Source organism: Canis lupus, chromosome 2 (genome assembly GCF_048164855.1).
Source record: "Canis lupus baileyi chromosome 2, mCanLup2.hap1, whole genome shotgun sequence".
NCBI lineage: Eukaryota > Metazoa > Chordata > Mammalia > Carnivora > Canidae > Canis > Canis lupus.
Genome location: NC_132839.1, coordinates 29,712,601 through 29,726,872, shown reverse-complemented (window position 1 = coordinate 29,726,872; position 14,272 = coordinate 29,712,601). Strand labels below are relative to the sequence as shown.

The 14,272-nt window shown below is 32.6% G+C and overlaps 1 protein-coding gene across 8 annotated transcripts in view; it reads right to left on the bottom strand.

Moving 5' to 3' along the window:
* AP3B1 (adaptor related protein complex 3 subunit beta 1) overlaps positions 1-14,272 on the bottom strand; it is a 265,515-nt gene that overhangs the window by 103,563 nt on the left and 147,680 nt on the right. For all 8 annotated transcript variants that reach the window (XR_012015574.1, XM_072794100.1, XM_072794111.1 and 5 more), the window contains 2 exons: positions 4,414-4,600; positions 3,311-3,441 (listed from right to left, as the gene is read on the bottom strand). Coding sequence is in view for 7 of the 8 variants with exons in the window: in XM_072794100.1 (XP_072650201.1) it covers positions 3,311-3,441; positions 4,414-4,600 (318 nt within the window). In the remaining variant the exon portion in view is untranslated. The remainder of the gene's footprint in view (positions 1-3,310; positions 3,442-4,413; positions 4,601-14,272) is intronic.

Below are 14,272 nucleotides of genomic sequence, written 5' to 3'. Positions count from 1 at the left end.
ATGTTGCTTAAAAAGATAAGCTTCAATAACCTGGAAAATTACTATATAGACAATAATAGAAAATAAGTAAAAATTCCTTGAATATATTTGAATAAGATACATAAGGTCAGCAGTACTGCTTTCTTTTTATATATGTTAAAATGCTCTGTCCTCCAAGTATGAATAAAGATACTGTTGTATAAACAAAGTTCTCCTATATTTTGTAAACACTGAAGGTCATATTTTTTCTTAAATCCTTAAGACAAGCATATTTTTCTGAAGCCTGATTAAAGTGTGCCATATCAATGTGTGGAAAAAAATTACTTAACTAGATGGCTTTCAGGGTAAGACCAAATCAACAAATAAGGGAAATTAGGCTTCTATGCTCAAAGGGGTAAATTATCTTGACATGGCCATGAGCTCTTTCTTCATAGAGTTTTAGGTTTTAAGCAATAAAAACATTTTAACTTTTTTATGGTCCTTTATGACGATGGTAAGTCTATTATTCTGAGCAAAAGAAGTAATGAGAAAGAGAAGAGGAAGACAACAGTGAAGGACTAATCTGAAAAGTGCTGAGAGGAATAAAATATTAAAAGTAGATGTGTTTATAAAGCAAAATACATTTGATATACAAAATATGGTCTTTCTCTAAGAGGCGGGATGGTCTAGAACCTAGCAAAAAAATTCTAAAGGATCTTTAAAACTTATTGGTATCATAATATAAACAAATGTTATATCCATTATCCTGGAAATGGTAGTGTGCAATCCTAAATGACTTCTACTGCCAATCTTAACTAGGTTCCCTATCAGATTATTTAAACCTAGGTTATATTTCCTAATGGTGAGATGCGACCCTGTAAGATCACTTTATGGTAAAACTAGGATAGCACAGTGTATTATGTGCATGAAATACATTGATGTGATTTTGCAGGAGGGTGATAGAGTGAGAGGCAAGAAAGACTATAAGGAACACTACTTTCAGCACTGTTGCAGCTGCATTTGATAATAAAACTATGTATATTATTTTTATACCTACTTAACATCTCTTATAGTGTAATTTTAATCCAAAATGTCTAAAGACCGGTAGATTAAAACTGCTTTTTGCATAGTTATCAATGGATGGGGACAGTTTTCTTCAACCAGGTTCCATCAGTTTTAATCATTCTCCATAGTAAGTTGCCAATTATTAGAATGCAGTCAGCAAAATGAAAAAGAAATCAACTTGTTTCTGTTGAACTGGATAGGTGAAATGAGCGTAAGAAAATAGGTTAAGTATTGTCCCTGTGAGGTAGTTATGCTTAGAAGAGCACAAGACAATGGAAAAAGCCAGCCAACCAACCAATCCATCAGCCAATACAAGGATACTGCTGAAACCAAATTAAATTGCAGAGCATTGCTATCAATATCTGGGAAAATAGGGATCCCTGGGTGGCTCAGCGGTTTGGCACCTGCCTTTGGACCAGGGTGTGATCCTGGAGTCCTGGGATCAAGTCCTACGTCAGGCTCCCTGAATGGAGCCTGCTTCTCCCTCTGCTTCTCTCTCTCTGTGTCTCTCATGATTAAATAAAATTTTTTAAAAAAGAAAAAAGAAAAAATATCTGGGAAGATAAACTGTTTTATTTTTAAATTTTTTTGGTGGATGGGGCCACAAGGAGGAAGGACAGCATCTAAGTGGAGGGAGGATAAAAGGATGTTTCTCTGTGTGCCAAAACATTATGTACCCAACAATGGAAAAGGACAGGACCACAAAACAATGAGCAGGAATAATAAGAAATCAGGAGAAAGATTCAGTCTTTGGAAGGAATCAAAACAAAGAAAATTTCTCTGTATTCTAGCATCTGACACAAAGTTGCACAAATAAGCAATCTTTAAAGAGTGTGTAAGAGTATGTATATCTGAGTAAAAAACAACAAACTTAGTTTCAAGGAGGAATGGACATACAATTAATTTTAATAACTTTCACATTTGTTTAATAACCTCTAAATAGAGATACTTCGCCACGACATAAAAATGACAGTGCCAAGTACTAAGAATAGCACAGATCTGCAAATGAGCTCAAGCTTCCTCTCCTCATGTTACGTAATAAAATGCAGTAAGTGACAGCAAGAACAGTGGACTCTGAACTGGGTTAGAATCCCAGTTCCATCACTTACTAACTACATGAGCTTGAGCAACTTAAGTTCTCTGAACCCTGGTTTCCTCATCTGTAAAATCGGAATAACAATAACCATCATTTACAGTTGTTATAAGGTTTAAACAAGATAATGTGTGCAAAACATTATCAAAGTACACTGCCAGGGTTTGCTAAACAGAGCCAATAATAGTTATTGTTTCTGACCATGCTTCAAAGCCAGGATAAGTTTGAATAGTTAAGAGAAACGTATTTCTCAAAAGGACCAAATTACATGGCTAGGCCTGTTGTAGAAACTTTTCTATTTAAAGTAACAAAGACTTCCTTTTTATATGGAAAATTTAATAGGCAAGGAGGTTAACTGACTTTCCCAGAGGAATTAGTGGTAAAGAACTTTGGTTATTTGAATCCTAGTTCGATACATCTTTTCGGTCAGAAAAGCACCTAGAATGTAATACCTAATTGTTCTTTTTTATTAACTCTAAAAAGTACCAGATATATTTCACATAATCAATTTTTAAAGACAATCAGAAGACCCTTGTCTTTTCTTGTTCATGTAAGAAAGAAAAATATTAGCAAAGAACATTAATTCTCTTATTTTAGTAGCCAGCATTTTTTTTAAAGATCTAGGAAAAGAGTATTTATTTAGAGAGCTTTTACTTTTTAAATGTAAAAGCAACATATTATTCATTTTAGTTATGACCTTCTCTGAGGACATTTTTTGTACACAATGCAACCTTTTTACGTTTAGGCTTCACTTAAAACAGGTTCATCAAAAAATCTGGAAGAACACTTTGTATGGTTTTTCTGGAAGAGAACAGCAAAAATTATTTAGATAAATATTGACAAGAAGCTTACGATTCTCTAAACAAAGTAGAAAAAACTCAATCCAATGAGACTAAATACCTTAGAAATTGAATCTACACAGCTAAAAATGCAATACCAAAAATGTGGGTGGCACTGATGCAGGGAATTCAATTCTCTATTTCCTTGAAGAAAAAGAACAAGTACATGTACAATGACATAGGAATACTACAATATTCAGTTCCCATAACAGCAAGATATATCTAACACATTACATTTAGAAATACCGGAACAATTTTCAATTTTCAACCACCCAAAAAAGCTTTTATATAAAACAATAGTTATTCTTGAATCTCCCACTGCTTGACAAAATTAATTTCAGAAAGGTCAACTTACCAACTCTATTACTTCTACATTTCGAACTGATGGGTCCGGCGCCACCTCTGGCCAATTAGATAATTCCAGGTACCCGATAGCTTTAGTATTGAGAGTATGAGATAAAGTGCCAAGCTGGAAATGATCCCTATCTATTAAAATAGAGGAAAATACAAAATAAACAATATGAGCTCTATATAACAGAGAACAATCCTCATCAGAGCTCAAGGTAATTGGCATATTACCTCAAATGTCAAGGAATAAATATAAACTAGGAAGCTCTTCATAGGTCAAAAAACTGATTTCAGTCCATAGATTACAATAATCTCTCCCATAATGGTCAATAAAAAAGCTAATCAGTCAGTGTGTTTAGAGGTGTTGCTCTGAAATGTAGCTTCTCTAAAAATTACTTTACTGTGAATATTAAGAATGACAGCACAGTTAAACAATCCATATACATGTCTTAGCACAAACACATCCAGAATTTTAATAGTTTTTCTACAAAACTGAACTGCTTTTTATCACCAACAATTAAATAAGAAACAAAATGAAAACCAAGGTATATAATTGTTTGATTTTAACTCTGATGGCTACTTGTTAAAACTAATAAAATAATCATTCTTTTTAAAAGCTGGGAAAAATAAGTCAACTTTGATCTTTAAAAAGTAAATTAAAAAAAAAAAGTAAATTTAAAGGGATATTTTTAGGAAATAATTCTCCCCAGAAAAGTTTTGTTACTGTACATTGAATATTTAATTAGTAACAACTCACTATTAAGGTAAAAATTATACTCCTTATTAAATAAAACTGTCTACTTAAAACAGAAATGAAGTCAATGTCTATCAGAACAACACAGCTTTCATCTACTATCCAGCTAAACTGTTTAGTAAGAATAAAAATAAAATCATAAGAATGAAATTATTTAGGTAAATAAGGTGTATAAAAATATAAACTTTAATATAAAGGTGCTCTAAAGAACAGATAAGTAGGAAGTATACCATCCTTATATACTTATATAGGTTAATCATTTATATTTTTAACAGATAAATTTAAAATGTATTAGGGGGCATACTGTCTTAATTTTTTAGTTAACACATTCTGCAATTATATTCTGATAATAATACCTTTAAAGGGAGATTCAAGCAGTGGTGCAGGTTTTTGCGCTAGGAATATTTTTTTGGCATATTTACTTAAAGCTCCACTCTTCTCATTCGGAACAATAAGCTGCCTAATAAATCTTGTACGGTCTCTGATATCGTAGTTTTGATCATACTTGCCGAGATTTAATATGTACTGGGTAAGCAATTTTGTCTGTTGGAAAAAAACAGAACAAGATGAGAATACAGTTATTTATGATTATTGATAACTCTGGATAAACATATTTAAAGAGGTAATAAAAATGAATGGTTATGTCAAACAAATGTTGTTCCGTAGGGAATATGCATTTCTAACGCTGCAAATGGAATTTTGAAGCCAAAGCACATGTCCTCTTCAGTATTGGGGAGGTGAATGCTGAGTACTGAGAAGCAGCCATGTGCTAGATTATTAAACTGCTGAAGTGGAAAGAAAGGCATCATTAAAAAAATAATCATATATGGCAAACCCGCTGAAGGGTCTACGTGAGAATAATGAATGTGGAAATACAACTAAAAACATGGCACTCAAAACTTAATCGGAAAAATATGCAGGACATCAAAACATCAGAGAGTATTAGGGGGCTGGCAAACTGCTTCTCCTGAGGTGTGTTTTATGAAGAGATACTGTCCCTGGCATAAGCAGTGTCTGCACTCTGACTGCACTCAGTTACTTTACCCTGAATTATGACCCATTAAAGCAGACACATGAATCACTGAACTGGATTACTGCAAATTATTTGCAGTGCATTTAGCTGTTACTTTTTCATAAAAGCAAGCTGCTGATGCCCTCTAAAAACTAGGATAAAAGACTCCTTCCATTTTTTTCCCATGCTGCTTATAGCCTCCAGTAATATTGGTCATTTATTTATTTATGTAAGGCAGCAACTTATTATAGTAGCTTTTACACCGTAAAAAGATTTCCAAAGTCAATTTTTGAATGTACTACATTAACATATATTGAGATAATTTTAATAGTAATTAAACCAAAATCAAAATATTATCAAAATAGGTTTGTATTTTAAACTTCAGTTATTTTATTGAAAAAACAGTTTTAATTTGGTTGCACAAATACAACTGTAACTATAAATTAGGGAGGATTCACAATATATGAAAAAATATATGTTACATTACAGCGTTTTATAGACATTAGAATGGACACAAAATGAACTAAATCAGGTCAGGCAGAGCTAAAGACAATTCTAGAACAAGAAGTCAAAGTACACAAATGGTGCGGTAAACTCTTTTATAGTGATAATTGGTTAAGATAATTGATTTGGATAGAAAGCAACCTTCTTGCAGTAACAATGCATTTAAAAAAAGCATTAACCTAGTTTCAATAAAGCAGAACTATAAAAAATACAAGGGAAAAATGTTAATAGAGCTATCCTGAATTTGGTTACCAATAATTGCTATTTGCTAATTACTAGACCATGCTGGTTCAGCTACAGATAAGAAAAAAATCTATGATTCATTTAAAAGACAATTAGCAAAATATTCACCAAATGCGGAATACAGCTCACAACAAAGTGCGGTGTTCTGGACTAGGTTATTAGCTTTCTGAGACAGCCTGGGAAATACACTAACCATCAGTTTTCTCAAATGCACAGGGAGAATTTACAACCAGGGTAACTCTGAAGTCCATCTGAGTGTGGAGTTTAAGAGGGTCTGATCAAAATAAACCAGAGAAATAAAATAAGTCTGTTCATTATGATTTTTTAAAAATTTTAATCCCAGTATAGTTAACATATAGTGTTTTATTAGTTTCAGGTGTATGATACAGTAACTGAACAATTTTTTTAAGCCAGTAGAATGATTTTGTTTCTATTTCTGATCCCCAAAATTAATTTTTAAGAAATTAAACTATTTCAATATATTAACAGACACAAGAGTTAGGGAATTTTAAATAGTAAAATTTTGTAATTTTTAAAGTATGCATTTATTGACTATAACATGTTTGATTATATTGGTAGGTTTATTAAAACATTTCTGTTAAACATTTCAAAACGAAAATTCTTTCTAAAAGGTAAAAACTAAAAAAAATAAAAAATAAAAAATAAAAGGTAAAAACTTATCTATGTAAAATGATGCATTAAACATACGCGAATAATTATTCACCATAAATTCATATACTTTAATCCGTTTCTTAGAAGTATCTACTTCTAATACTAAGTCATTGATATTTCTCTGAAGAACATATTTTTATAGTCTTAACTTTTTAAAAAAATAAGTATGTCTTTTCAAAATTGAATTTTATCAGTAATTATGATATTGTTGACATTTTCAACTTATTCTTTTCTACAGCTCATAATATTTTTAATGAAGAAAACACCCTCTTTATAGTATTAAACAATATGGTAAGCATAGGAAAATTCTGTTGACAAGAAGGATATTCTCGTCATGCTTTTTTTTCACGCTGAAATCTGTAAATATATCAAGTCCAGATACTTAACTTTTACCCCTACAATCTTTTCTTTGGTAATTATTTTTGTGGGACAAAACTTTCAAGTCATTCTCTATGTATACTTTTTAAAATATTTCACCAAATTAAAAAAAAGCAAAATCAATTACTTTCTCAATTTCATTTCACTCTAATACAAAATAGGAGCTCCATCAAAAAACATCTTCACCTCATCTGAGATACTGCAAACTTAGAACTTCTAAAATAAATCTTGGGGTCTTATCACTTAACTTGAAGGGATAAATTTCAATAACTCCTTTCTTGCAAGATTTGTTTCTAAGAATTGCCATTGCTAAAATTTTCAAAAGGTAAAGGTTTTTGGCACTCCATTTGGTAAACACTTTAAAATTTTCCAATTGATTTTGAATTTAACAAATAGAAGTTTTACTTATTCCCATCCCTGCTCCCTAGTTAAAAAAAAAAAAAAAAAAAAAAGCCAACATAAGACACTTAGGTTAATTTACAAAGCAGTTTTTCACAAAATAATGTTTTTAGGATCCATTTAGTAGCATGCAGCAAAAAAGTTGTGTACAAGAGTGTGTGCTGTCATGCTGAAGTATGTTTTTTTCAATATTAGCTTCATGAGAATTTCGTAGTTCAATTAAACTATATATATATATATATAATATCAGTATATTTGACCATTAGTTTTATTTCAGTAGACACAACCAATTCTAAAATATTTCTCTTCCATAGTTTTCTTAATTTAATAAGAAATCGATTCTATCTTGACAATATTTTTAGCAAAAACAAGTAGTTTTATCTTCCATGTTGACCTTTTAAATTTAAAAGAGCATTTACACCACTTTTGACAGAATAAACTTCCAAATGCTTGGCTTTGATTTCATTTATAGCACTGATAGAGCAAACCTACAAAAGCTTTGAGTGAGAAGAGTCAACCTATTATTGGAATTAATTGATTTGCTATTTGAAAACTAGCATTGTTTAGGTCCTTTCTCTGCTAATGGAGCCAATACATTAATAATTACTGCTTCATTTTTCATACATGCAAAAGAGAACTTGGAATAAAAAATGAAGAAAATTAATTTTTAAAAAGTTATCTAAATGAGGGATCCCTGGGTGGCGCAGCGGTTTAGCGCCTGCCTTTGGCCCAGGGCGCGATCCTGGAGACCCGGGATCGAATCCCACGTCAGGCTCCCGGTGCATGGAGCCTGCTTCTCCCTCTGCCTGTGTCTCTGCCTCTCTCTCTCTCTCTCTCTCTCTTTAAGAAAAAAAAAAGAAAAAGAAAAAAAAAAGTTATCTAAATGAGATTTTGCATCACAGAGAGATATGTAAATATCCTCTGTACTGGTATATATTTGTTATCTTGGGACACAATCATCTTAAGATAACTCTTAGGTTTTTTAAATAGACACTGATCCTTTTTTAGCAGACACATTTTATCTTTCGGTTGCTGTGTGGTCAGGGATATCATTGCAACTCTCACAGTGGATGGTAAACATCAATAAACATTTTGTGCATGTTAAGTACCAAGAAAGAAATTCAGTACTTCATTCTTCATTAACTACACACTTCATTTTTAAGAACTGATTGCTGCTGGATTTATAACAAGATAAAGAACTACCAAATAATAATATAAATGGGCTTTATTGCACTGCACAATAAATGACAGAAGTACTGAAGAGAGAGTGGTTTGGATGAAGAGAGAGTGGTTTGACCACTCTCTACTGATCTATGGCAGGACTGTCTCCTGCACATATTTCACCTACCACCAACCCCAAACTTCCCATTTTTTCCTTTGATTCTCAACATCCACTGACAACTGAGAGAGTCATACTTTGCACAGGTCATGGCACAACCTGCTGGTATAAGTTGTCTGTGGATAAAATACTTCAACACTTAACTCACCACCATTTAAAAAAAGGAAGGACTTAGTTTTTCCTACTTGCCCTGTCAGGATGCACCTCATTTTATCAGCACACATTCTGCATTTTGCTGTAACAGAGAGAAATTACTTATGTTACATCTCAAAAAGGTTGGAAAAGAAAGAAATTCTTTCGGATTTAAATGTCATATATATTAAAATGAAATCTCTGTTCATTGCACTTATGTCTTACATATCATTAGACAAAACCACAGCAGAGGTGCAAGTAGAATACGGAGATCTGGAAACTTTCTCTGTGCTATTTTAACAACAGCTATTAAGGATAAAAATGAAAAATTGGGGGCAAATTCTTTTTTTGTTGTTGTTTTTTTGGGGGGGGCAAATTCTAGATAGAACAGAGTGACAACAAACATAAATTAGGTCTGTCCTGGGCAACGGTGACAAAGAAAGTAAACAATGGTCAAGTAAATAACCATAGGCATTTTAACATAGCCAAAGACTCAATCCAAAACCAGACTGGACATTAAACAGTATTTTTAAATAGATTTTATTCATAAAGTTATAAAAGACAAAGAGAATAATACAATGTACTTCAATAACGAAACAATATCTTATATATAACTATTTGTTAAATTTTGATTTCAGATTATTTTTTTCTGCTTAGATTTAAGGAATTGTGACTGGTACGAACTAACAGCTAATGTTACTCATACACTACACCAACTACATTCCTTTCAGACTGACTCTAAGTCACTGTGACATAGGAAAATGAATTTTGGGGAATGCTATATAAAAATTTTAAAATTCATTATTTAAGAAAAACTTCTCAAAATATGGGCATCATATTTCTACCTAAACACTCTGACAAGTAATAAACTGGCTCAAACAATAGCTTTCTTCAAATATTTAGTAAGTCAGCACAAAATAATAAAAAGGGTATCTTAGGATACAGTCCAAAAATCAGCTGAGATATGCTCTTTAATTTAAGGAAAATAAAAAAGTACACAGAATTCAGCATTTAGCATAGCGAAACTTAATACTGGTTCCACACAGCTGTTATTTTGTAAAGGAAGGTATTGGCAAATGATTTGGTAAATGAAAGGAAGCTACATAATTCTTAACCTACACCAGACGGAAATCTAAGCAGTACCAGTGTTCCATGTAATCAATTTCATCATTTCATGACTAACCAGGATTCTTTATGTGACTTGGATGAAACTTCCTGAATTTAGCAATACCCATATTTTTGTCAACTTGAAATTTTTTCTCTAAGCTCTTTCTTTATATGCTATATTTGCTTGAATTTTTTAATGCCAGAAAATATATCCGAGAGAGTAGAGATGTCACTGCATAGAGCCTGATGCCCTTTTGCTGTCATGCTGAGTCATGCTGGGGCAGAAAGAGATTTCTCAAAAGACCTGAATCATGGAGCAAGAGAGAATCTGTGGTTGTTTTTTAGTTTTTTGTTTTAAGGATTTTATATATTTGATAGAGAGCACAAACAAGGGGAGCTGCAGACAGAGGGAGAGGGAGAAGCAGGTTCCCCACTGAGCAAGGAGCCAGATTGCAGGGCTGGATCCCAGGACCTGGAGATCATGACCTGATGCCTTCGGGTTTAAGTTTAAGTTTTAAACCCACCTTTAAGTTTGTTTGTTTATTCATGCGAGTTAAGGGGAGCGGCAGAAGGAGAGGGAGAGAAAGAATCTCAAGCAGACTCTGTGCTGAGTGTAGAACCCAAATTGAGGTTTGATACCAGGACCCCGAGATCATGACTTGAGCTGAAACAAACAGTTGGATGCTCAACCAACTGAGCCACCTAGGCATCCCAAGAGGAAATTTGTTTTTAATACCTCAGGAAGGATCCCTCAAATATAACTGTGACTTATAAAATTTCTTACTAAGAACCAAAAAGTCTAAAAAGCACTACAAAGAAAATACAAGTATTGAGGATACTCTATGAATCACTTTTTTCTAATAGCAGAAAAGCAGAAACCTGTGTCATAGAAAATGAGACAGTTATTTAAAATAAATGAATTATATTTATATATGTCAATATTTTAAAAACATGGTTTAAGTGAAAAAAGGGTACAAGAGTAAGCAAAAAAGAGAATTCCCACTTATGCAAAATTTCAAAACCTACAAAACAGTAACATAGTGTAAAGATATATACTCATATAATAAAAATGTAAAACTACACATAACTGAAGCACACCAGCAATATGACAGTAGCTACCAATGGGGAGGGAAAAAATGTATGAACAGGATGTTGAGGTTTTACTTTTACTTGTTGCATTCCCTTAAAAAATAATAACCATTATGGCAAAAATATGGACTTCATTTTAGTGGTATCTGTGTATTCATATTATTTTGCACTTTTCTAAGGTTTGCATTATCTCACAATTGAAAAGAAAAACACGAGCTAAGTAAAATGTTAACATATATTATTGCTACATTTAAAAGATTACAGGAAGTTTAAAAACAAATGCACCCATTATTCATTAATTTTTCACTGCTATTAAGTTTAATCAACTCTTAGTTTTCTCTCTCAGACCTAAGTAGATTATTTCAAGGAAGTCATGCTCAATCTTTATACCATGCTATAGAGCTATAGAGCTTCAACAACTTCAAATGATTTCAAAGTCCTTCAGCTTTTCCCCTGTATAATAGTAAAATTACTCTCCTTGTATGAGTATTCTAACAGCTTTCTTTACTCTTGATATTCATATTTAACGATTTTTTCGTCATAAAAGGAGGGATTTCCAGCAACCTTTTCTCAGTAGGATAAACCTAAAAGGAGTGTTTTTCCTAATGAGAATAGATTCTCAGTAATGAGACAATGAGACTAGTTCCTTTACTATAAATAACCATACTCTCCAAGAATAACCTGGCAGCTGGTTAACAGTATAACTAGGGATACAAAAAAGAGCATAAAAACTAACATGGACTAAGTACTATTACAACCCAGGAAATCCTAACACTTTACATGGACTATCTCCTTTAATCTTTATAATAATTTTGTGAGGTATATATAGTTAGTAGTGCTCTAATAATTATTCTGAAAATGTAGATTTGTTCCAATTCAGTTGCATAATGTGAATTTTGTGTTTGCATAGGCATGATTTTTGTCTATAAGAAATACTCGGTGAAGGCAGAAAACTGCTACCAGCTGAACTGGGCTTTGTAGGAATAACAAAACATGCCTACCTCAAACATCTACCTCAGATAACTACATGTGTTATCAATGGTACTGTACAGCTTTCCATCCAATTTCAGATTAATTTTTCTTCAGATAACTACATGTGTTATCAATGGTACAACTTTCCGTCCAATTTCAGATTAATTTTTCTTCTACTACTTAACAAACAAATACAACCTTTTCAACACCCATTTCCATGTCAGGTCTTTTCCAAGGTAAAGAGTTATATTCATTGTATTATTTATGCATTTCTTAACCTTTTTACATGTGTAAATTGTACTCTTGTTTTTATTAGGTTCTTTTTATCATCACCTGAATTTATCATCCTTCCAGCTCAATCTTTCCAATTAAAAAATGTAGTTTTTATTGCACAATTTTGTAAAGCACAATGATTTTTAAGAACATTGCATTATAAAGAACCATTTATTACAATCCCCAACTTATAGGTAAGAAAAATAGGTCCTGGATAGGTTACATAATTTGTCCAAAATCATGTACCTAGTAAGTGGCAAAACAGGATTTGAAGCCAGACAGTCTAATATGAGGGGCTGTATTCTCAATCACTACCCGCCCTCTAGTAATTGACATCCAATAGTTCTTTGGTAGTCATCAAACAGATAAACTGCCTCCCAAACACAAACTTACATCTGAAATAACCCAGAGACAGAAAATTAAAGAAGCTTACTGAAAAAGTCCACCTAAAGAGTGTTAATCATGTTTTCTTAAAAACAAACCAAAAACACTGCATGAAGCAGCTTCACATATGTATATACAAAAAGAAAAATATTAAAATGTTGAAGAATATATAATACTAATGATAGACAAGATACTGATTTTTTTTAGGTACTGTATTTTTCAGTTCTAGAATACTTCCATTTGATTCTTTTTTATAATTTCTATTTCTCTGAGAATTCTTATCTTTTTGTTCATTGTGAATATACTGTTCTTTATATTGATGATTCCACTTATAAAAAGTTGCTTCAAAATGTTTGCTTGCAAATTCCAGCATCTGGATCACTTCAGAATTAGTTTCTCTTGTTTCTTTCAATTTTCTTGAAAATTGATCACATTTTCCTGGTGTTTTGCTTGTGTGTGTGTGCATGATAAAACATGCAACATTTACCATCTTAACCATTTTTAGGTATGCGTTCAAGCACAGTGTTGTACAACCAATACCAACATCCATCTCCAAAAATTTTTATATATTCATAAATTAAAACTTCATATCCTTTAAACATTGTGGTTCTTCTTATATAGAATAATTTTGGATTGTATCTTGGACATTATGAATGTTATATTTTAGAGGCCTTGGACACTGTTACACTCTTTGAGTAATGATTTTTTTAAAAAAAGATTTATCTATTTGAGAGAGAGAGAGAGAGCTTATGAGAGAGCATGAAGGAAGGGTGCAGAAGGAGAATCACAAGCAGACTCCCCACTGAATGTACAGCCCTATGTGGGGCTCAACCAAAGGACCTGGAGATCAAGACCTGAGCCAAAGTCTAAAGTCTGATATTCAACTGACAGAGTCACCCAGATGCATTTTGAGTACTGATTTTGTTTATTTTAGCAAGCAATTAATGTGGGTGAGTTTAAAGTGCAAATTCTGTCTATTTGATGCAGCTCAGATTTTAATTCAGTATCTTTATTCTTAGCAATGCGGTTCTGAATCTACCCTGTGTATGTGTGGTTCAGGGGTCAGCCAGAGACCAGAGCAGAATTATTCACAGATCTTGAGGCTCCTGCACTTTGGCTCTCTCCTTTCTTGAATTCTTCCCTAATTTTCCAATGTCTATCGTTTTCCTGATATATGTTCTCTACTTCATCAGGCCAGAAGGACGTTTTGGAATTTTAGCCCCTGTGCAGAGTGGAGACTGTATAGCCTGTCCTCTGGATAAAAGCTAAAAAGTGGGGAAATGTACTCTGTGCCATTCCCTTCTTCCAGCTGTTAATTCCTCTCCAGGATCTTCCTGCTTTTCTTTACTCTTCTAAGACTTCAGGCAGTTATTTTTAATTTTTTTCCAGAATTTATAGTTGTTCTTTATGGGAGGGTCAGTTCAGGAGGAACTAACTTGATACACTGAAAGTAGACTGTTGACTTATTTTTCAATTAGAATTCATACCAGGTAAAAATATTTTGAAGTATTAAAGAGATTAATTACTCAATTATTTCTCAAGCAAGCAAATGAACACAATTAACTTAGATATTCCCAATAACTATATAATTCAATTAACAATTCTGGAATGCTCACTGAGGTATCACAGGGCATTCAGATCTACAAATAAATATCAGCACTTCATGGCAAACCAGTCCCTGAGCACTGTGGCTTGATCTCTTTAATTCACC